We start from the raw sequence: 23,459 nt of genomic DNA, 5'->3' as shown, positions 1-23,459 counted from the left end.
AAGAGTCAGACACGATTGAGTGACTAATACTTTGGGGGCTTCCCTGGTGGCTCAGAGGGTAAAGAATCTGCCTGCAATTCAGGAGACCTGGGTTGGATCCCTGGATCAGGAAGATCCCCTGGAGAAGGGAACAGCTACGTACTCCAGTGTTCTTACATGGAGAATTCCCTGGTAACCTGGAAACATATAGACATCATCTCAAAACAGCCTGGACAAAGTTGGTAGCCAAAGCAGCAACCAATTTTCAGTACTTATTTTTGCAAAAAAGAATGGAGACTTCTGGTTTCTTTGAGGGATGTAAGAAGGGCTGTCCCACTTGTGTAACAACAAGAAGCCAGACAAAGGCAGATTCACACCTTTCCTTTAACCTGTCCAAGAGCTGAAGCCGCAGGCAACTGGCTAAGAGCTGAAGTCACAGGCAACTGGCTAGCCCCAGGTCGAAGGAAAGACACGTGTCTTTGAGGAGGTATGGACATGAGTTTAATTGGTTAAGCTAGACCCCAGCTTCCCTGGTGGCTCAGACAGTAAAGCGTCTGCCTGCAATGTGGGAGAGCCAGGTTTGATCCCTGGGTCTGGAAGATCCCCTGGAGAAGGAAGTGGCAACCTACTCTAGTACTGTTGCCTGGAAAATGCCGTGGACAGAGGAGGCTGATAGGCTACAGTCCACGGGATCGGGAAGAGTTGGACATGACTGAGCGACCGCACTTTCACATTTTTTTTTCTTTCAGCTGGACCCCACTAAGAAGATTTCAGCTAAAATTGTTAACAAGTTGGTAAAGGAAGGATGTCGATTGGTGGAAAGAATACAGGACCCTGGGGGCCACAGACATAAGGGAAATCTTCGAGCACACACAGCCCTCCCTTTGTGGGACCTGAGCTGGTACTCAGAAAAAGACTGGCCAGCATTCTAAAGTGTCCTTCAAAGACTTTTGTACTAAGGAAGAACCTGCAGAGAGCAGGGCAGCACACGCCACTGGTCTTAGGGCCTTTCTCCAGTAAAGCATGGGAGGGAGCGGAACATAGGGACTAAGTCTCTTTTTCTCTGGGGGAGGGGCAGGAATATGTGTTGAGCCCAGAACTACAGCTGGGGGAGGTCACTCCCTCCCCTCAGATCCAGGGACACAGCGCCTGCCTGAGAAAGAGGCTTAATCAGAACAAAGAAACAGTACCCTCTCGGCTCTCCCTCCCATACCCAGGCTAAGAAGCTGTGAGGAGTAGCAATCTACTGCTAGAAAAGGGGCCAGGATATGGAGAGAGACCCATGCCAAAGTAAGGCGCAGCATAAAGCATGAGGCAGACAGTGAGAAATACCAGCTCCACCATACCCACGAGATATAACTGGAAGAATCTGAAGGCTGGGTTTGGATCTAGTCTGATCCAAATTCCATGCAGCAAAACAAATGGAATCAAAATGATGTACCTTAGTCTTTATTGCTCTACTCAAGATGGCTGGTTTTCAACAAAACATTTTTGGCATAAGGAAAGACGGGCGAAAACCAGCACACTGACAGGTGAAGCCAGGTGAAGGACAAGACAGACAGGACACAGATGTTGAAACTATAAGATATGATTTAAAGTAACTGATTAATAAGTTGAAGACTCTAAAGAGAAAAAGGAGATACCTTGCAGAATTTGATGGTTAATTTCATCACAGAGAAAAAAACCTGTAAGAAAGAGTCAAACTGAAATGCTAGAAATTAAAAAAAAAACCACAATTATAAAGAATGACTTTGAGAGGCTGATTACAAGACTTTGTACACCTGAGGAAAGAGTCTGTGAACAATAAGACAGGTCAATAGATGTTAACTAGATTGAAACAGAAAAAACGAGTTGGGGGTTTGCAGAACAGCACATCCAAGATTGGTGGGGCAGTATCAGATAGCCCCAGATCTGTGCAAGTGTAATCCCAGAGGAAAGGAGAGACAGAACAAAACAGAGGAGATATTTAAATAAATAGTGGCTGACATTACTTATATAAATATTTCCAAAGCAAATGACAAACCCTACCAGATCCAAGAGGCTAAGAAAAAAGCAAGCAGGCAAAACAACAGCAACAAATCTGAATATATCTAATACATTCAAACTGCTAAAAATGGAAGACAAAGAGAAAATACTGAAGGCAGCCAAAGGAAAAAGACACATTACATATATAGAAACAAAGGATCACAGCAGGCTTCTCATGGTTAAACAAGTAAGAAGATAGTGGAGTGACATCTTTAATGCGCTGGATGGAAACACCTTGCTAATCCAGAATAGCAAAAGATCCTTAAAACTAAAAACAGAACTGCCGTATGATCCAGCAATCCCACTCCTGGGCATGTATCTGGAGGAAACCGTAACTTGAGAAGATACATGTATCTCAATGCTCACAGCATTATTATTTAGAATAGCTAAGACACAGAAGCAATCTAAATGTCCCCTGACAGATGAATGGATAAAGATATGGTACATATATATAATGGAATATTACTCAGCCATAAAAAGAATATATATAGCAATATGGATGGACCCAGAGATTGTCATACTGAGTGCAGTCAGAGAAAGATAAGTATCATATGATATTAATTATATACGGAATATTAAAAAGGGTACAAATGAACTTACCTACAAAACAGAGTTACAGTTGTAGACAACAAATTTATGGCTACCAGTGGATTTGGGGTGATAGACTGGGAGACTGGGATTGACATAAACATTACTATATATAGAATAGATAACTAATAAGGACCTACTGTATAGCACAGGGAACTCGACTCAATAATCTGGAATGGCCTATATGGAAAAAATATCTAAAAAAGAGTGTGTGTGTGTGTGTGTATATATATATATACACACACATATATATATATATATACACATATATATATATATTTTTCTCATTCACTTTGCTGTACACCTGAAGCTAACACAAGATACTAAAGTGACTATACTCCAGTAAAATTAAATAAAAATAAAGAAGACAGTAAAAGACAAAAAGGAATAAAGATAGATGGAACAAACGGAAGAGAGCTAGCATGAAATGTGAGTGGTCAAAACATACTGATTCATAGATGACACTGTCAGATTGATAAAAAGCAAAACTCAAGTATATATTGACTGCAAGAAATCCATTTTAAATATAAAGACATACATAGGCTAAAAGATACTAAAGAGAAAACTGGAGTGACTCCAGGGCCAGTCCTGTTACACATAGAGGAACATTACATAGTGACTCAGCGGTCAGTTCTCCATGAAGCCATCACAATCCTACATGTGTGCATAGACTTCAGAGTACATGAGGCAAATACTAACAAAAATGACAGGAGAAAGACACACTAATTGTGGTTGGAGACGGCCCCTTTTTTATGGTTGGAGACTGCCCCAAAGGAACCAACAGAACAAGCAGACAAAGTCAGCAAAGATATAGAAGACTGAATTACATCACCAGAACCCTTGAATTAATGGACATTTATGGAACTCAACAACAGCAGAGCACGCATTCTTTTCAAGATCCCATGGAATAGTCACCAAAATAGAACATATTCTTAGCCAACCTTCCCAGGTTTAAAAGAAGAGAAATCATAAAAAGTTTGTTCTCAGACCAAAACTAAATAAAAACCCATAACCAAGAAAGACATTTGGAGAATCTTGAACATACATCATTTGGAATTTAAACAGCATGCTTCTAAATAACCCTGTTGGTCCTTAATCCTTGTCTACCACCATGATGGTTAATTTTAGGTATCAGCTTGCCTGGACCAAGGGATGGCCAGAGAGCTGGTAAACATAACATCTGGGTGTGTCTGGGGGGCAGTCCTGGAAAAGATTAGCATTTAAATTGGTAGACTGGATACAGAAAACTGCCCTCACCTACATGGGCTGGCATCATACATTCCACAGAGGGCTCAAACAGCACAAAATAGCCAAGGAAAGAGGAATTGGCTGTCTTTCTTTGAGCAGGACATTGATATTCTCCTGCCCTCAGACATCAGTGCTCCTGGTTCTTGGGTGTTTGGACCCAGACTGAATTACACCACAGGCTTTCCTGGTCCTACAGCTTGCAGTTGGCAGAGAGTAGAATTTCCTGGGCACCATAATTATGTGAACCAATTCCTATAATAAATCTCCTCTTATATATGTATATGTGTCCCATAGGTTCTGTTTCTCTGGAAATCCCTGACTAACAGAACCACTAATATGTTTTCCATCTCTATAATTTTGTCATTTCAAGACTGTTACAGAACTAGAATCATATAGAATGCAGTCTTTGGGGATTGTTTTTTGTTTTTTTTCCCTTCAGCATAATTCCCTTGAGGTCCACTCAAGTAATTGTATGAATCACAGTCATTCATTTTTATTGTTGAGTATGATTCTGTGATATAGACAGTATGTTGAATCATGCACCCAGGAAAGACATTTGGGTTGTTTCCAGTTTTTTGGCCATTACAAATAGAGCAGTTTTGTGTACAGGCTTTTGGGTGAACATAACTTCATTTTTCTAGGGTAAATGCCCAGGACTACAAATGCTGGGTCATACGGTAAGTGAGGGCTTCCCTGATGGCTCAGGGGTAAAGAAGCTGCCTGCAATGCAGGAGACCCGGGTTCCACCCCTGGGTCAGGAAGATCCCCTGGAGGAGGGCATGGCAATCCATTCTAGTACTCTTGCTTGGAGAATCCCATGGACAGAGGAGCCTGGCGGGCTGCCGTCCAGAGTCACACAGAGTCAGGCACAACTTAAAGTGACTCAGCAGCAGCAGCAGCAGCAGCAGCAGCAGCAGCAGCAGCAGCAGCAGCAGCAGCAGCAGCAGCAGCAGCAGCAGCAGCAGCAGCAGCAGCATGGGAAGTGATGTTTAGTCTTACAAGAAGCCACCAAACTGTTTTCCAGAGTGGCTGAGCCATTTTTACCTTCCCACCAGCAGTGTAGGAGCAATCCAATTATTCCACATCTTCCCCAGCATTTGGTGGTGTCAGTTTTTAAGATTTTAGTCATTCTGATAGGTGTTCAGTGATTTCTTGGGGTTCTAACATTGACCAACTTTTCATGGGCTTATTTGTCTTCTGTATCTTCTCTTTGGTAAAATGTCTGCTCTATCTTCTCCCAATTTTTGTTTGGATGGTTTGGAGGGTTTTCTTTTTGCTATTGAGTTTTGAGAGTTCTTTGTATATTTTAGATACAAATCCTTTGTTGATACGTGGTTTTCAAATATTTTCTCTCAATCTGTAACTTGTTTTTCCTTCTTTCCTCCTTCCCTGCCTTCCTCTCTTCCTCCTTCCTTCCTGTCCCCCCGCACCTCTTCCCACCATCTTTGCACAGTAGAGATCCAACTTTTCTTTTTTGGATTATGCCAATCCCAAATGACTGCATTCTGTGTGATTCCCATTTTGCAGCATGCTTGAAATGACAAAATTCTAGAGGCAGAGAACAGATTAGTGGTTCTATTAGTCACGGATCTCCAGAGACACGGAACAAATAGGACAATATATAAGAACTCTTTACCTAACTCTAGGTCCATAGTTGTACATTTCCCTTTTATTATGCAGTCAACTTTGAGTTAATTTTTGTATAAATGAGGTTTGAGTTTAGGCTCCTTTTCTTTCTTATGGATTTCCAATAGCTTCATCACCATTTGTCTGAAAAGACTATCCATCCTCCATTTAATTCATTTGCTTCTCTGTCAAAAATCCTCTCAGTATATTTGTGTGGGGTTATTTCTGAGTTCCCTGTTCTGTTCCATGGATCTCTGCGTCTAACTCTCTGACAATACCAGGCACTGTGTCAGGAGCGCCGCATTCGTTACTGACAGGTCTTACATTGGCTCCAGGGTTCTTGCTCCAGTTTTACAGAGGAGGAGTGAACCCTGGTGCGACTCGCCCAGGCCACAGGTCGGCCTTACTCCACAATGTGCATTCTTCCTTTTACTACTGCTGTCGCCCTGCTGCCCCCTCCTTTTAAAAATTATCTGAAATTAGTAGACTGTGAGCATCTAATCTTGTTTATTCACTCATGCAACATTTATTAATTTCTCCCCCCGTGTCTCGGTGCTGGAGATGCAAAGATGAGGAAGACAGGGCATGTGGCTTTAAGACACGTAGAAACCTGGTCAATGAAGAACTGAACCTGTGTCTCTTGAGTCCCCTGCACTGGCAAGTGGATTCTTTACCACTGTGCCTCCTGGGAAGCCTTGCAATGAAGAACAGGAGCCTTTGAAAGGTGGTCCTTGCCATCCTCCTTCTTTCCCTGCGACTGACCCACTGCGGCCTTGGCTCTGGCCCATCAGTGCCCAAGAACCACCTCTGGTGGGCCTGATGCAGAATTCCCTGGCTGGGTAAGGCATCCTTGTGCCTTTGGGAAAAATCAGACTTGCTTTATGAGAATTTGCTTCACGACACCTCAAGGTGCACAGCAATGGCAGCTCTTTCCCCTCCATGAATGCCAGGGATGTGGCGAGTTCCTGCTTGATGAGCTGCCTGTGGCCTCATGCTCCAGGCAGCCCACTGGACTTTGGTCAGGATGCGTTTTTCCCATAGACCCTTTCCCCAGAAAAATGTCCCCAGAGACAATTCTCTAACTGGACTTGGGTTGTCAGGAAGCTGTCCATTTTTTTTCTGGACACAGGTTTTCTCATGCACTAGACGCAACCCTGGGGAATGGTGACGAGGGAGGCTTCTTGGAGAGCAGAAACAGACTGTCACGCTGGTTGACTAAGAGGTTGCTTCCCCATGTTCAGGGGGCAGGACAGGCACCTGGGGCTTTGTCTACCTCTTCTTCTGCAGGAGGACTGATGAAGGCCATGTCCAGCCCCAACACCACCCATCAGAAGCCTGCAGGTCCACAGGTGGCCTGGGGCAGCCTGAGGGGAGAGACAGCACTTCATACGGAGATGGGGGCTGGGCTGACTCAGCAGTCGGAGAGGTGGTGGCTGGAGGACGCTCTTTCTGCGGCTCAGACACCTTGGGGAGGTCTGAAGGAGCCTGTGTCTATGTCTGCTGCCCCCTCATCTCTCCAGGCCCCAGGTTCCTAGTGAAAGACCCTTGGCCAGTTCTTTCCATGTAGTTAAGCACAGCTGGCATCCCTTTGGAACTAAGCCTTGGCCTTCAGAGCTGATGTTCCTTGGGGTGGTGCAGATGTTGCTGGACAACCGGACTCTTGGGCGTTTGACCAGCAAAACCCAGCTCTCTGAACTCACGTCCCCCTGCAAGCCCAGGCCAGAACTCATATCCCTGAAGTTCCACCCACTGCTCCTGGCCATGTGGGGGCTGTTTGAGATGTTTGTGTATCAAAACCCAATAATGTTTAAGATGACACCCCTCGTCTTATCCCCAGGCCCTGGGGTGGCCCCCACCTCTGGGAGCCACACTCGAGGCTATGGCAGGAGCAGCAGCGGTATGTGGCCAGTGGTCCAGCGAGGCTGCCTGCAGACCATGTGCAGAGGCAAGCTGGCCTCCACACCCTTCCTGAGTGTGTCTTTCAGTGGCAAATCACAAACCTAGAAAGTGGCTGAACAGGAAGAAGCCTGACTGCAAAGGGAATGCTAGGAATTTCTAAAGCCTTCTTGCTACTGTGAACTTATCTGATTCTTATAATGTCCAGTAACAGGTGGGGTGGTATGTGGTTCCTGTATTATTGTATTTAAACAAGTTCACAGATAGGCCAGTTTTATTAGAAAAAGGTTAATTTATCATTTTAGGCTGCTATGTTAACAAAATTATATTATAAAATCCATTTAAATGGAACATTTAATAATATTCATGGCCTGTTAAGACCAATTTCTACTTCATAGGAAATGAGTGCTGTTTATTATAAATCAATCCTATAAGAAAAAGCACAGTTTGTTGTCAAATAGATTGGAAATGAAATGTCGCATTGTATCTGGTTTGGGAAATCATAAAACATAGATTGGGATTTAACTGTGAGCTGTGCATAAAATACAGATTGAAAACAGAGTTCGTGACTTGTGGTGTGGGGTTATTCTGTCTCTGGAGCCCAGGTCACCTGGAGAGGCTCTGCCTTGCTCGGACCCATGCCTGCAGCCTTGCTGACCCCTGGAAGAAAGGAATTCCACCTCAAGCTCTCACCGTGTGAGGTGTGGGCCGTCCAGGACTGTCACTGTCATGAGCGTGCTGTCACAGTGAACACTTGTTGAATGAGCCTCCCCGTGGCTCAAGCTGCGCAGGTATACACAGGAGAGCTGGAGCTCACCCTCAGCCTGTCCCCCTGACCTAGGGCCAGCTGTCTGTCCCCAGTTCCAGCCCCAGCTCTCGGAGCACCGTGTACCCATGGCAGGCTCGCCAGACCCTTGATCATATATCCAATGGTCCTGCTCTTTGTTCTGCTGAACCTCCCCGGTGGGATCACCCCTTCCCCTGGAGCAGAGTTATAAGACTAACCATGCTCCAAACATCTGCTGGGGTGTGGATCTGTAGAGCCTGCAGAATATTACTTTATAAAAAAAATTTACCACCAGCTACAGTGGGTCCCAGGATCCCCACACAGGAGCTGCTGAGGACAGAGAGCTCACAGACACCGACTAGGTCACTGATGGATCTGAACGTAGCATCCGCTGGTCAAGAAGGTGATAATGATAAGCTGAGCCAGACTAATGAGAAACAAGGCAGTTTCTCATTCATTCCTAAGGGCTTGAGTAACCAGGTATTCTTTCTGCCTGCATTGGTTTGCTTGGGTGGCGACGAAAGACAGAGTGAGGGGCTTACACAGCAGCCATTTATAATCACAGTCTGGAGCCGGGAAGTCCAAGCACAAGGTGTCAGCAGGGCCCTTTCTTTCTGAGGCCTCTGTCTTGGCTCGCAGGTGACTCTCTCCTCTGTGTCCTCTTGCGATTTCCTCTGCGTGGGTGTCCCTGTCCTAATCTACTCTTCTTGTAAGACCAGCAATCACAGTGGATGAGGGTCTACCCTAACCACCTCATTTCTCTTTAATTACCCCTCCGAAAACCCCATCTCCAAATACAGTCACAATCTGAGGCCTGGGGGATAGGACTTCAGTACATGAACGCAGACCTTACCGAGACTGCCTCTCCCTTCATGGCAAGCCAGGGCGCCTTAACTCAGACAAAGGACCCGTCACCAAGTCACCGACGGAATGCAGGATCTGGTCTGATGCGTTCCTGCTATTTACCAGTCTCCAAGGCCACGCATGGCCCCGAGCTTCCTGGAGAACTGATGAGGAAAACTTTCCCTGAGGGTCATTATGAGGCCATGGACTGAAGTAACTTCCTCGTGGTACCACTCCTTCCAGTGATGGTCCTCACTGTCCACCTCCCCTGTGGGAGCCTCATCCATTGGCCCAGGAGCCCTCCCGACACCACCCCTTGTTTCTTCCAGGACAAGACGCACTAGGATCTTTGTGTGTACTTCCTGTCCCAGATCAGGTAGTCCTTTTAGACATGGGAATCTGGGGTCAAACAGGACCCGGTTGCTGCTGGGGGGTGGGGGCAGGTGCTTCTCTGGAACAAAAGGTGAGGAGGCTGCAGGTGAGGCAGAGTGACCTGGTCATCTCCGACATTCCTGAATGTCCCACCTGCCCCAGGGCACTTGCCTGCCCCACACTGTCGAGTGTGTGTGAGAACCAGCCCCCTAACTGCCTGAGCCACCTTGAGTTGGGTTTTGGTGACGTGCAGCCAAAGCCGAAGGGGTTCTAACCATCACCAGGGAGCCCTGTGAATGGAGGGAGGCATGGCAGGGAAGGGCAGGGAGGAGGAGGATGGTTTCCTCACCACCTTTCCTCTCACGGAGCATCCTTGGTCCTCGTAGCAAGGATGCTACAGGAGTGGTGACGTCAGAGTCTGTAAAGAGCTTCCTGGGCAACTCCTGGGGGGCAGAGTGTAACCCAGCCTAAAGGTACAGAGCTGGAGACCTTCTGGAAGGAGGGAGTGAGAAGCCCCTCACCAGGCCGAGGTCTCACTTCAGCAGGATCAGAAGGCTTCTGACTGCTTTGGGGAGGTTGTCCTGGCATAAGCCCAGGGCTCTAGGAGAGAAAACCTCCGAGCATAAACTCCCTGGTGGCATGCAGACGTCGGAGGCATAGGAATGTGCCATCAAGTCAGTCGCTGGGAGCCAAGCCTGGCTCTGGCTCTTAGTGGGACCACCCACCCGTCCCTGCCCCTCCTCCAATGGGGGCACGGCCATGGGTGGATGCCTGGTGCTTGTGCCACCCTCACTGGTCAGCCCCAAACCTGACATCCACAGGCAGTGCCTGGCCTGCGAGGAGGGCTGCTTTTCTTTCTGCACTTAATAAACTGGATTTTCTCCTAAGGAGCACAGCACTGACAGCTTCATGCACCACTGTTTTTTCGGGGATTGAGAGCCTAATAGCCTATGTGGTTTATTTCCAGATGAGGGCCCGAGTGGGTGAAGAACCCTTTTTTTTTTTTTTTTTGCACTTTTGCCCTTCCCTAGGTAAGTGGTCATTGCTGGTGAAATAAAGAGGGGAGTCCAGATGCAACTGCCTGGTAACATCACATTCTCTCCCTGATTCAGAGCTGGCTCAGTGAACCCCCACTTACTACCTTATCCCCTTCTTCCTCTGATGCACTCATTTCTCAGGTTGCTCTGCAGCTGGACAACTGCAAGTGTGGAGCTCAGCCTTTGTTCGTAAGATGCCAGCACAGGTACTGGAGGAAGGTGTTCTTCTAAAATAAAATGACTAAACTTCAAGAAAAGAGCCATTTGGCCCAGCCTGGGTTGTGGATGTGATGCTTGGTGCTATGGCATCTATTCTATAACCATGAGGCTGAAATCACATGATCAGGATGGTGGAACAGGGAGAGGCTGGGGCCTGAGTCCCTGAGGAAGTCTAGGGCTGATGCACCAGCCCTGGACCACCTACCTCAGGACTCCCTGTTACAGAAGCAGAGCAGCGACCACCCTTGCAGCCCGATGCTATTTAGTCATCTTCTTTTGGGTGCTAACACATGTGGTTGCTTCCACTTTCTTGGCCTCATAAAGGCTGAGAAGAGAGGATAAGCCTGTTCCCTAAGCAGATTCCTAATGTTTTTTCAGTTTCTCACCACCATCCCCAACCACCAGGTAACAATGTTGGAACTGCTAGGATCTGGTATTTGTGGAAAGCTGCAGGCAGTCTCTGATGTCAGCCAGAAGGTAGGACAGTACCCCGCAGAACTGTGGGGTAGACTTCCTCTGGTGATGGCTCCTCGGACACTGTCTGCTCTGTTGCTCCTGCCCACAGCAGATCCTTTCAGGGAGACACTGGGTGGCCAGGAAGGGGGCCAATCGAGGCCTTTAGGTTTATCTTTGAAGGAACATGTACGGATCGGGGGACAGGCCTGATTCTGGGACAGGTGGCACCGTTCCCAGGGGTGACTGAGAACTTCAGTGTGTGGAGGGACTATCCCTTGGTGGTCACTTCACAACTAAATGATGAGGTCCTTGCACATGTCCAGCTAGAAAGAGACCAACGGGAAAATGGGTGGAAGAGAAAGGGCAGAGGATGGGGTGGGGCTGATGAGGGTGAACTAGGGGAGGCAAACCAGGAAGGTGGGTGTCACTGCACAACAGAGAAGGCGACAGGCACCGCGGGGCACACGGTGAGGCTGTGGCAGCACCCAGGCCCAGTGCCGCCTTGCCTCCATGACAGGTGCCTGCGGGGCTGCACCAGCAGCACGCCAGCCACATGCCTGCACTGGCACAGCACTTTTGCTCCGCTCCATCTGCCCATTCTTTCCAGTTAGAATAATCACTCTCTTGCTGAATGGAGCTTGTGACTGTCTGGGGCATATACTGCCTTGTACAGAGTGTGGCTTGGTGGGGTTGCCTATCTCCCTTACAAGGTGGTGAGGGCCCAAGACAAGGACACTTAATCTTTGGCTCCTTCAAACCTGCAAGCAATAGGCAGCATCACTGAATGGACCCTCAGCCCCGGGCATGTAGGACCACTGGGCTTCAGGCCAATGGGAAGAGCAGGAAGCACGGTTTCGCCCACCAGTATGCACTAGCGAGGATGGCACAGGGGACGTGTTGGCAGCAATACTTAAAGCCTCAGAGTCTGTAGAGCATTCGTGTTCTCTCTCAATGTGTGAGGGCCTGACGTGCAGCACAGAGGCTACCCAGCCAGTGGGAGCCACCCACACGTGCCGTGCTTCTGCTTGTGCCGTGGCTGTGAGAACTGAATGGGTCAATGTGCAGCCCTGGTCACATGAAGACCGCGGAGGCAGGGACCGCACCACTACGAGCAGGGAGCCAGCAGGGGGAGCTGGAGGAGCCCACGGCACAGCCCCTCAGACACCACGCTGGGACCAGAGCCCACTCATGGGAAAGCAAGGTTTCAGAGGTGAAACCGCCCATACCTCTGTAACACTCCCTGCTAAGCTGTGGAACTCCTCCACATTTGTCCTTTTGTCGACAAGCACCTTCACACTGGCCTGGAAAGCATCCAAAAGCAGCACCTGGAAGGCCTGAGAGAAAGCTCAGTGTCTTCCGTGAGGACGGGACTCGGCTTGGAAGGCCCTGCGACCACCATCTTCCCCTTACCAGAGAGTCTGTGAGATGGGATGAGTGGCCTGGACCCCCAGTCCTGAGAAGGGGCCCTCATTTTTAAATTTTGAAATAAAACACAGCCAATTTTATTCAAATTCTCCAAAATTTATATGCAACATGCTGTTTCTACAATGTTTCACCTTGATATAATGGTTTTATTATTTCATCTTTCTTTTATAGTTTTTTCATTTTTTTTTACAGTTCAATAGAAGACTAGACTTCTGAGTTGCCTGGTTAGGAGTTGCTGACCTACTACTCATGGCTAACATCTAAGTGACAGGCTTTTGGTCTTTTCAATCATTTGCCGATAGGGTGAGGCTGAGAAAGGACCCTCTTGTCTTCTAAGAGCCACAGTGAGCTTTGAGAAGAGCCGGAAGCCACGAGGGAGGTGCCAGCTCTCACTGGCCAAAATGCAGACAGACAACAGAAAAGGTCTAAATGTGGCTAAAGTGAGACGCCCGTAAACGGCTCAGGAAAAGGCCGTGATATCCCCTCGGCTGGCTGCAGCCTGCTTCCCTTCCCTCTGGACTCACATCACCACGGGATGAGCCAGCACAGATTTCCTGGGACCACATCCAACGGCAGGGACCCTGAAATCACTCAGCCTTTCCTTCCTTTGGTCCCCTGAGGGTTCTCTGTCTAACCAGACACAGAGTGAAAAAGGAAGAGCTCCCCCTTTGTTGCTCAGTTAATCACACATCCATCAGCAGTTAACATTTCAAACAAAATCCCACCATCTCTACAACAGACACATAACGCGCTAACTAAAGACAGGCCCCACACAAGTCTATGTGACTGGCTGGGATTGTGCAGTGCACACCCTGTGGGCCCAGCTTGGTAAGACTTTCTGCAGCACCGAAATGACAGGAAGCTCCCACGTAATGATTTGAATGGAAATGTCCATCTTTTGATTCTAAGCTTCCTGCAGAGGCTGGCGAACACTGTTCATAAAGCGCTCATTAGTAAATGGTTTCGTCCCTGCATGCCACGCAGTTTCTGACACTGCTTCTCAACTGCTCTTAGCGTACAAAAGCAGTAGCCACAGATAATTCGCCTTTGAATGAGTGTGCCTATGTTCCAATAAAACTTTATTTACAAAGAAAGTGAGCTGTAGTTATGTGACTGCACTAGAACAGCTTTTAAAATTTACATCTGAGATTAACTACATCCATATAAAATATGTGAAGAAGTGAAGGGAACCACAGTAAAGGCTAGATAAGGGTGACAGAACTACCAATTTCATCATGAAGTGATTCAGTTATATATATTCTTTTTCAGATTCTTTGCCCTTAGAGGCTATTAGAAAATACTGAGTCTAGGTCTATACAGTAGGTCCTTGTTGTTTATTTTATATATAGTAGTGTGTATATCCTAATTTATCCTTCCCCACTTCTTCCTTTGGTGACCATAAGTTTGTTTTCTATGTCTGTAAGTCTGTTTCTGTTTTGTAAATAAGTTCATTTGTATAATTTCTTAGATTCCTTGTGTAAGTGATATCATATGATCTGTCTTTCTCTGACTTACTTCACTTGGTATGATAATCTAAGCTTTTTAGTATGATTATCTATGATAATGATGATCTAAATCCATTCCATCCACGTTGCTGCAAATGGCAGTATTTTCAATGATATTTTTTGCATGCATATGGTAGTTTTAGGCAAAACCCATCACTGCTGAGTGCACTTTTCAAGGAAGGGCTCCACACTCCACCTCCTGCCCTCCTGGCCCCTCTGTCCCCACCACTGTCAAGGGGCAGCAGGCATACCTTGTTCTCTCTGCTGGTCTCTCTGCTCCATGGACACAAGGGCAGAGAAATGCGCTTGGTCGTAGGCAAGAACCAGAGGTGAGCAGTGGCATCTGTTGGGAGGTACCTCCAAAGGCAGGTAAATCCCTCCGAAGGGGATTGGAGCGAACGCTGCAGACACAAACCAAGGTGAGGAGGGCACGTGGAGCTGGAGGGGGCACGGACAGCAGCCCTCACCAACCCGGGGGAGGTGGCAGGACAGAGGGATCGGAGGGTGGGCTCAGGCTGCAGCCCTGCGTGCTGTCATCATCCATGATCCACGCCACAGTAGAGGGGCCTCCTCCCAGCAGGAGCTCCCTGGAAGCCGGGTGTTGCTCAGCCCACGATGGATTAGGAAGCCCAGCTCACGGGGGCCAGGCTTATTAGACCCCGAGTCCTGTGCCTGACAGGGCACCCTCCCCAACCTGCCTCCCTGGGCAGCGTCCTCCTGGCCTGTTTGTCCCGGTGCCTTGTCAGGCTGTACCTCGGGAACAAGAGGACCAGGGCTGAGGGGACTCTGCTGTGACCTGCCGAGCCTGCCTGCCGCCCTGAGGCGTGCTCAGGTGATCAAAACACCTGCCCTAGGCGGTCAGCCAGGATGTGCACTAATGGCTACCTGGAAACCTGTGTTTTCCTGTGTTCACAAAAGCACCTGCACACAGAACAATATCTGTGCTGCTCCAGAGCTTGTCTGTTCTAGGTTTTGAGAAACTCAATGAGAGCACTCCAGGCCCAAGTCCTAAGTAAGATGGGAAATGAGAGATGGGGATTGGCTCCTTTAGCAACTGGGACAATCTTGTTCATTTCCTTACCAAAAGGGGGAAAAGGCCTAAATTCTTACTGAGATACAGTAAATACTAGAAATGCATGCCCTGATATGGCCTCTGCTTTTTAATCACAAAGGACCTTGTCTCTTGGCCTTGGAGTCAGTGACTCACAGACCTTCTCTGAGTGGAAGTAAAGGACAATCGACCTCGTGGATAACTTTGATGAGCTCAGGATTCCTCCTCACCCTTCCTCTGTCTATATCAGTGACTGTGCTTCTGGCCTCTCTCTGTTGAGAGGCAAGGTAGGTCCAAACTTGGAGAGGACTACAGGACAAGGGAAGAAGTGTGGACCCAGCCTTGTGGGATCTGATGAGTATAGGGACCCTGAGGGGAGGCCTGGCTCTGCACCCAAAGAGCTGTGGACCTCGGCAGGCCTGTGTCACTGGAAGTGACCAATGTACCCCAGGCCCCTGCCCTCTGTGGTCATACCAGCCACGAGAGGCAGGGCACTTGCACTGGAATGACCCTTCTGGTCCCTCTTCTCCAAAGAGCCCATAGGTGGTATCCTGTGGGCTCTAGCAGAAAGGCTGGAGGGAAAACATGCCTGGAGCCCTCTCCCTGGGTCAATCCTGCTTCCTCCAAAGCTTCAGCCAGGGGTGGGGGCACATTGTGTGGCCTCTCTGGGCTTCGGGGTTTTCGTCTAATAAGTGGGAGGCAGTGTCCACCCTGGGAAGTACTGGCCTGGCCGAGGGAGAGGGTGTGTGATGGGCCGTGAAGCAGTTACCAGCCCTGGAAAGCCTTCCATTCCTTCCTCCTTCTCCCCAGCTCTGGTCCCATCACAGCCTTTTGGGTGACTTGCACTTTGCGCCTTTCTTGTTTCTTCTTAAAACATGTAATGGGGGCAGGAGGGGACTGGAGTGGCTGAGTGGCCCTGGGACAAGGCTGGCACTACTGGAGGGCATGGGCAACTGGTGGGGCCAGGAGCCCCTTGGGGTTCATCCTGACCCCTACTCAGCCAGATTTCTCCTGCCATCAAAACACAGGGTGGATGGACAGCCAAGAGTAATCCTCCTGGGAACTCCCTGAAAGTTCAATGGTTAGGACTCTGGGCTCTTACTGGCAAGGTCCCAGTTTCAATCCCTGGTCAGGGAACTAAGATGCCACAAGTTGAGTGGTGTGGCCAAAAAAGGATAAAAGAAGAGTAACCACCCCTGCATGGGGAGGAAAAAGCATGGAGTTGAGGAGAAATAATAAAGTCTTTGTTCAGGCACAGTAAGGTTCTGTGTCTTTCTGGAGGCTCAGCCGTTATGTTCAACTGTCCCTTCCTTGGGATGCTACACTTTCCGGGTGATGAATAAAATACATCTGTTTCATTACGGGTAAACTTACCTTCCCCACCTGAGTCCCTCAGCATCGTATCTGCTACGACGACGATGGGCCTCCTTAATATGTGGGCAAGGACGAAAACGTGGAACTCCTCCAGACTCTCGTACACTGGGTCTTCGGCATTGTCCATGCTGGGGACACAGTGAAGCAAGCCTGTCACTGGACCAAGTCAGGGGGGAGAGCGGAGGATAGAACACCTCCCCGTGGCCCTTCCTTGCACAGACCCTGGCCGTCTCGGCCATCTGAAGTCATCTGGGGCCACCTCCCTCCACACCACTTGATGGCAGCAAGCACACTGGACCCAGCTCTCCACCCCTACCCTGGCTGGGTGGTCTCAGGAGAGAAGCTGAGGCAGAGAACCTGGCAACGTGGGAGGTGAGCCCCCTTTAAGATGCAGTCTCCCTGGTGCAGAGGCATCCTGCTCAGAGTAGGTGGCCACATGGGGGCTGGTTCTCTAGGGGGTTGAGGAGGAATGGAGGCTCCCCCTTGGGCTCATGCCCACATCCAGCAGCTTAGGCTGAAGCTTTACCCTCAGGGCCGCAGGTATGCCTGGGTACATTTGATGGGCTGGTGGGACCACTGCTACCAAGATCTGTGGGCCTTTCTAGGGAATACTGACTGAAGAGGGCGGTGAGAAGGCTTCCTTGAGTGAAGCGGAGGGAGTGACAGATTGCCCAGCCAAGCCACTTGGACTCTCCCCAGCCTGTCCCCTGGCTCTTGTCTGAGGCTCAGGGAGAGAGCAGGCTCCAAAATCTGCATCACTCAGGACTCTAGGACATGGGCAGAGGACTGTAGCCTTGATATCCTCAACAACCAGGCTGCCCCAAAGGGAAGAAGCATGGACAGGGGAGAGCCAGTGCCCCCAGCTTGATGGGGCCTCTGGGGCACTTGAAGGTAGAGGGTGCTCTGAATTAACTGAGGGTGATCTCTGATGACTGGAGTAGGTGGGGGTGAGAGTTAGCAAGTGTGACCCACTTGAGGATTCCAGGGTGGGGCTGCCTGGGGGAAGGGCTCTGTGTGCACAGCCTGTGGTCAACTGCTTGAGTGGCTTCTAGAACAAAGGCTCTGCATCCCCAGGGATGCCTCACAATCACCTTGGAGTTTTGTTGTTATTGCACCTGCGGTTTTTTCTGTTCCTTTTTTTTTTTTTTTTTGGTGATTCAATATACTTTATTTTAATGCTTAAAAAAATGGCAATACCCAAAAGCTCACAAAAAAGTTGGATAATTTTTTTTTCCTTTTGGACCATTTGAAAGTAGATTATCAGCCTGAAATCCCATTACCCTGGTAGAACTTTGTGTGCATTTCCTGTGAAGGTTACGTTACGTTTCTATGATACACTCTCCTGTGTAACCATCAGACTCTGGAATTCATCTAATCACGAATGCACTGATGCATGTGATCCCGGTTAAAGACCCTAGTCACCATGTGCCAGCTGCCCCAGCAAGGCCTTTGAAATAAAAGCTCCAGCTCTGGACGGTGTGCTGTATTCGTCTGTAGTGTCTCTTTAGCTTGTCTCTGAAGCTCTGTCTTCAGTTTGGAACATTCCTCAGGGTACTTGACTTTTAGGACCTGGGCTGTTTTGAAGACCACAGGCCTGGTATTGTGTAGAATGTTCATTTATTGTTGTTTAGTCACTAAGTCGTGTCTGACTCTTTGTGATCCCATGGACTGCAGCATGCAAGGCTTCCCTGTCCTTTGCTATCTCCTGGAGTTCGCTCAAACTCATGTCCTTTGAGTCAGTGATGCCATTCAACCATCTCATCCTCTGTCACCCACTTCTGCTCCTGCCCTCAATCTTTCCCAGGGTCTTTTCCAGTGAGTTGGCTCTTCACATCAAGTGGCCAATGTATTAGAGCTTCAGCTTCAGCATCAGTCCTTCCAATGAATATTCAGAGTTGATTTCCTTTAGGATTCACTGCTTTGATCTCCCTGCTGTCCAAGGGACTCTCAAGAGTCTTCTCTGGCACCACAGTTCGAAAGCACCAACTCTTTAGTGCTCAGCCTTTTTATGGTCCAACTCTCATATCCGTAAATGACTAATGGAAAAATCACAGCTTTGACAAGATGGACCTTTGTTGGCAAATTAATATCTCTGCTTTTTAATATGCTGTCTAGGTTGGTCATAACTTTTCTTCCAAGGAGCAAGTGTGTTTTAATTTCATAACTGTAGTCACCATCTGCAGTGATCTTGGAGCCCAAGAAAATAAAATCTGCCTCTATCTCCACTTTTTCCTCCATTTGCCATGAAGTGATGGGACTGGATGCAGTGATCTTTGTTTTTTGACTGTTGAGCTTTAAGCTAGTTTTCTCACTCTCCTCTTTCACCCTCATCAAGAAGCACTTTAGTTCTCCTTCACTTTCTGCCATTAGAGTGGTACCATCTGCATACCTGAGGTTGGTGATATTTCTCCTGGCAATCTCGATGTCCGTGGTCTGGGTTTGTATTTTCTCACAATCAGAGCAGATTGGCTTATGATGCATCCTTTTAGTGGTGTCCAGTCGGGTGGCCTGGCGTTGACTGGATCCCTCTCGGGGCCATCAGCCAGGCTCCCCTTGCAGAGCTGCTCACTTCCCATCCATAATAAGCATTTTATGGGAAGGAACTTGGAACCTATAGACATACTCTACTCCTCACCAAGCCTTGATACCATTTATTGATATCAGTCTAGATTCTGGGCTTTTATTTGATTCAGTGGGCTATAACCCATCAGTGTGATTATTCTAATGCTCAGATACCCACCTGGTCACTGGAGCTCTTTCAAGTGGGATCTACGGCTATGTGACAGCCCCTGTCACTATTTAGAGCACATCCTTGCTTTTCAGCAGGAGGAGGTGGTCCAGGTTGTGAACTGAAAATGTTGCCTGCCATATCAGTAAACAAAGGGTGTTGCAGCCATCAGTCATTATAGCTGCCCCCACGGTGGGCCCTGAGGAAACTCAGGATGAAAGCAGGATGCCCCCCAACACCATCTAGCAGTCAGCTGCTGCAGCCACCCCCCTCTTCCCGGTGATACACCCCGAGTGGACTTCGGATGCGCAAACACAGGATACTGGCCCTAGAGAGCTGAGGTGTACATCAAAGTAATCCGTGAGCCAGACTCTCGCATCTCCCCCCGACAAAAGCACTAAGTTCCTTAGAGGTTTGGTAATCTTTTGATGTTCTGACTACTTGGTCTTTGTTACAAAAAACACCTATATCCTGTTTCACCTACTTTCCTCTTAGAGCAATCTCTTCGAGCTCTCTGAGGGGCTGTGTCCCAGGCTTAAGTCCTCAGTTTGGTCCACTGAATAAACCATCACTCTCAACTGTTAGGTTGTATATATTTTTCAGTCAAGAAGATTCATCTTATATCTCTTCTGTCTCAGCCCTGGATTTAGCCATTTCTGTTTTTTTTTCAAATGGTGGATAATGGTGTTTAGAAGCCAAAATATGATTATTGCTAATGTCACTTCCCCTAGACTCGGTAAATAGAGCTGGGAGACGTGTGTGTGTTTGTACTCTCACATGAATACACAAACATTTTCATCTATCTATCCATGTATTATCTGTCTATCTATCCATTATCTATCTATTTACCTATCTATCATCTATCTATCCATCTATTACCCATCTATCTGAAACTTTGAGTCCCCTAATACTGCTCATTCCAGTCTAACACCCCAGAGCTCATTCTTCTTCTAACTCCTTTCTCCAAATCTCCACCAGTGATGTTGCCCTTCCCCTGAGTTGCCCTCTTCACTCCATCTGGCTCTGACACCCTGGCCTTAGTCCTCTGTGTCCTGCCACCCCACACCCTGCCCACTGCAGATGCTCATATTGCTTTGATGAACCTTATGGATTTAGGACTGAATTTTTCAGGGAAGGAAGGGACACAAAAGAGGAGCATGTTAAAACATACACACACCGAGTCTAACACAATGTCACACGCATATCCATGCATGCATGCATGCTTCGGTCCATCCATCCATGCATGCATATACTCACCCATCCATGAACACATGCATTCATCCTTCTGTTCATCCATCTGTCCATCCACCCACCCACCTGTCTGTCCATCCGTCCCAGATCTGTGCTAGGGTTGGGGAATGTGGTTGCACCACCTACATCTGCAAGCCTCATAGCTGGACACAGGCAGCAGTGATGGGGGTGCAAGCCCAACTGGAAGAGGGTTATGGAGATGAGCCTAAAGCAGAGCAAATCCTGTCTTGGTGTTGAACATGAGAGCCAAAGGTCAACTGTGATTCTGCTCAGTGGCCCAGAAGGTGGAAGAAAGTGTCCCAGCTCCACCCTGGGGGCAGCTGGAGAAACTCCAAGTCCTTCCCTACTTGCTCCGGCTCCTTGCTCCCAGGGCACAGGGAGCAGGTTTGAGCTGGGGGTGGGTCCTCACTCTGTGCTTTCCCCTCAGCACCACCGCCACGCCCTTCTGCTTCTGGAGCCTCAGCAAATATTCCTGCTCATTGAATGCAGGCTGGGAATTTGGCCTGACGACTCCTCAGGCTCCTCTGAGGCGCAAATGGGCAAATGGGAGAAGACTTTGGAACAGTGACCTGTGTGTGTGAGTTACTGTGACTGAGCCTGCTGGTAGAAATCAGCTCCAGCAAAGCCCGTCCTGAATACTCAAGTCCACTTCTCGTCCCAAGACTTCGCATCAACTTCCTGTGAGTTTACTGAGCAATGCTAGATGCGGGATTGTAAACAGAATCTTGCCTCTGGGAAAAGACACCTAACATCCCTAAAACATTTAGTTATTGGTTAAGAAGACTAACATGCAATGTAACTGCTTCGTGCTCACACTTGGGTGTGTCTGAGAGCTTCCTCACAGGCCCTAGGCCACAACAAATGTGTGCCCTTTACTTCAGTGTGTACCTGGGGAGAGGGGATCAGGAGCACAGGGACACCCACCCACCAGTGAAAACCCCCTGAGAAAGATGGGTTCCCTCAGCAGAGGCGGTGGGACCAAGACGCAAGGATGGTGGAGCGAGTCCAGATGGCGCTGAAGCTGGTGGCAGGAATGAAAAGGTACAGTGCAGATTTGGGGATGTCCTGGCTTAAATGGCAGTAACAACCTTAGAGGGCATCCCAGCAAGAGCCCATGTCATCGACAAGGAATCCAGTCTGGGCAGTCAGTGAGGTCTTGCCCAAGGGCAGTCACCCAGCCACACAGAGGGGCAGCTTGGGTGCAGGCCCCCCCAGGACAAGTTCCCTATCGCCCTCCCCAAGGTGGGGTGTCCACACCTCCTATTTTGCTCAGGGAAGTCCTCAGAAGAAATGGAGTAACCATCATGGTCAACAAAAGAGTCTGAAATGCAGTACTTGGATGCAATCTCAAAATGACAGAATGATCTTTGTTCGTTTCCAAGGCAAACCATTCAATATCACAGTTATCCAAGTCTATGCCCCAACCAGTAATGCTGAAGAAGCTGAAGTTGAATGGTTCTATGAAGACTTACAAGACCTTTTAGAACTAACACCCAAAAAAGATGTCCTTTTCATTCTAGGGGACTGGAATGCAAAAGTAGGAAGTCAAGAAACACCTGGAGTAACAGGCAAATTTGGCCTTGGAATGCTGAATGAAGCAGGGCAAAGACTAATAGAGTTTTGCCAAGATAATGCACTGGTCATAGCAAACACCCTCTTCCAACAACACAAGAGAAGACTCTACACATGGACATCACCAGATGGTCAACACCGAAATCAGATTGATTATATTCTCTGCAGCAAAAGATGGAGAAACTCTATACAGTCAACAAAAACAAGACTAGGAGCTGACTGTGGCTCAGATCATGACCTCCTTATTACCAAATTCAGACTGAAATTGAAGAAAGCAGGGAAAACCGCTAGACCATTCAGGTATGACCTAAATCAAATCCCTTATGATTATACAGTGGAAGTGAGAAATAGATTTAAGGGCCTAGATCTGATAGAGAGAGTGCCTGATGAACTATGGACAGAGGTTCATGACACTGTACAGGAGACAGGGATCAAGACCATCGCCATGGAAAAGAAATGCAAAAAAGCAAAATGGCTGTCTGGGAAAGCCTTACAAATAGCTGTGAAAAGAAGAAAAGCGAAACGCCAAGGAGAAAAGGAAAGATATAAGCATCTGAATGCAGAGTTCCAAAGAATAGCAAGCAGAGATAAGAAAGCCTTCTTCAGAGATCAATGCAAAGAAATAGAGGAAAACAACAGAATGGGAAAGACTACAGATCTCTTCAAGAAAATTAAAGATACCAAGGGAACATTTCATGCAAAGATGGGCTCGATAAAGGACAGAAATGGTCTGGACCTAACAGAAGCAGAAGATATTAAGAAGAGGTGGCAAGAATACACAGAAGAACTGTACAAAAAAGATCTTCACGACCCAGATAATCATGATGGTGTGATCACTCATCTAGAGCCAGACGTCCTGGAATGTGAAGTCAAGTGGGCCTTAGAAAGCATCAATATGAACAAAGCTAGTGGAGGTGATGGAATTCCCGTACAGCTATTTCAAATCCTGAAAGATGACGCTGTCAAAGTGCTGCACTCAATATGCCAGCAAATGTGGAAAACTCAGCAGTGGCCACAGGACTGGAAAAGGTCAGTTTTCATTCCAATCTCAAAGAAAGGCAATGCCAAAGAAGGCTCAAACTACTGCACAACTGCACTCATCTCACACACTAGTAAAGTAATGCTCAAAATTCTCCAAGCCAGGTTTCAGCAATATGTGAACCGTGAACTTCCTGATGTTCAAGCTGGTTTTAGAAAAGGCAGAGGAACCAGAGATCAAATTGCCAACATCCGCTGGATCATGGAAAAAGCAAGAGAGTTCCAGAAAAACATCTATTTCTCCTTTATTGACAATGCCAAAGCCTTTGACTGTGTGGATCACAATAAACTATGGAAAATTCTGAAAGAGATAGGAATACAGACCACCTGACCTGCCTCTTGAGAAATCTGTATGCAGGCCAGGAAGCAACAGTTAGAACTGGACATGGAACAACAGACTGGTTCCAAATAGGAAAAGGAGTACATCAAGGCTGTATAT

The 23,459-nt window shown here is 47.9% G+C and overlaps 1 protein-coding gene across 2 annotated transcripts in view; it reads right to left on the bottom strand.

The window, feature by feature from the left end:
• Positions 1–23,459, bottom strand: part of OTUD7A (OTU deubiquitinase 7A) — a 388,394-nt gene that overhangs the window by 14,238 nt on the left and 350,697 nt on the right. For both annotated transcript variants that reach the window (XM_060401687.1, XM_042235175.2), the window contains exons 10-11: positions 16,432–16,559; positions 14,258–14,407 (exon numbers count right to left, since the gene is read on the bottom strand). In XM_060401687.1, the coding sequence (XP_060257670.1) occupies positions 14,258–14,407; positions 16,432–16,559 (278 nt within the window). The remainder of the gene's footprint in view (positions 1–14,257; positions 14,408–16,431; positions 16,560–23,459) is intronic.

This window comes from Ovis aries, chromosome 18 (assembly GCF_016772045.2).
Source record: "Ovis aries strain OAR_USU_Benz2616 breed Rambouillet chromosome 18, ARS-UI_Ramb_v3.0, whole genome shotgun sequence".
NCBI classification, from domain to species: domain Eukaryota; kingdom Metazoa; phylum Chordata; class Mammalia; order Artiodactyla; family Bovidae; genus Ovis; species Ovis aries.
The sequence above is the reverse complement of the archived record's forward strand: the minus strand, read 5'-3'. Positions and strand labels throughout refer to the sequence as shown.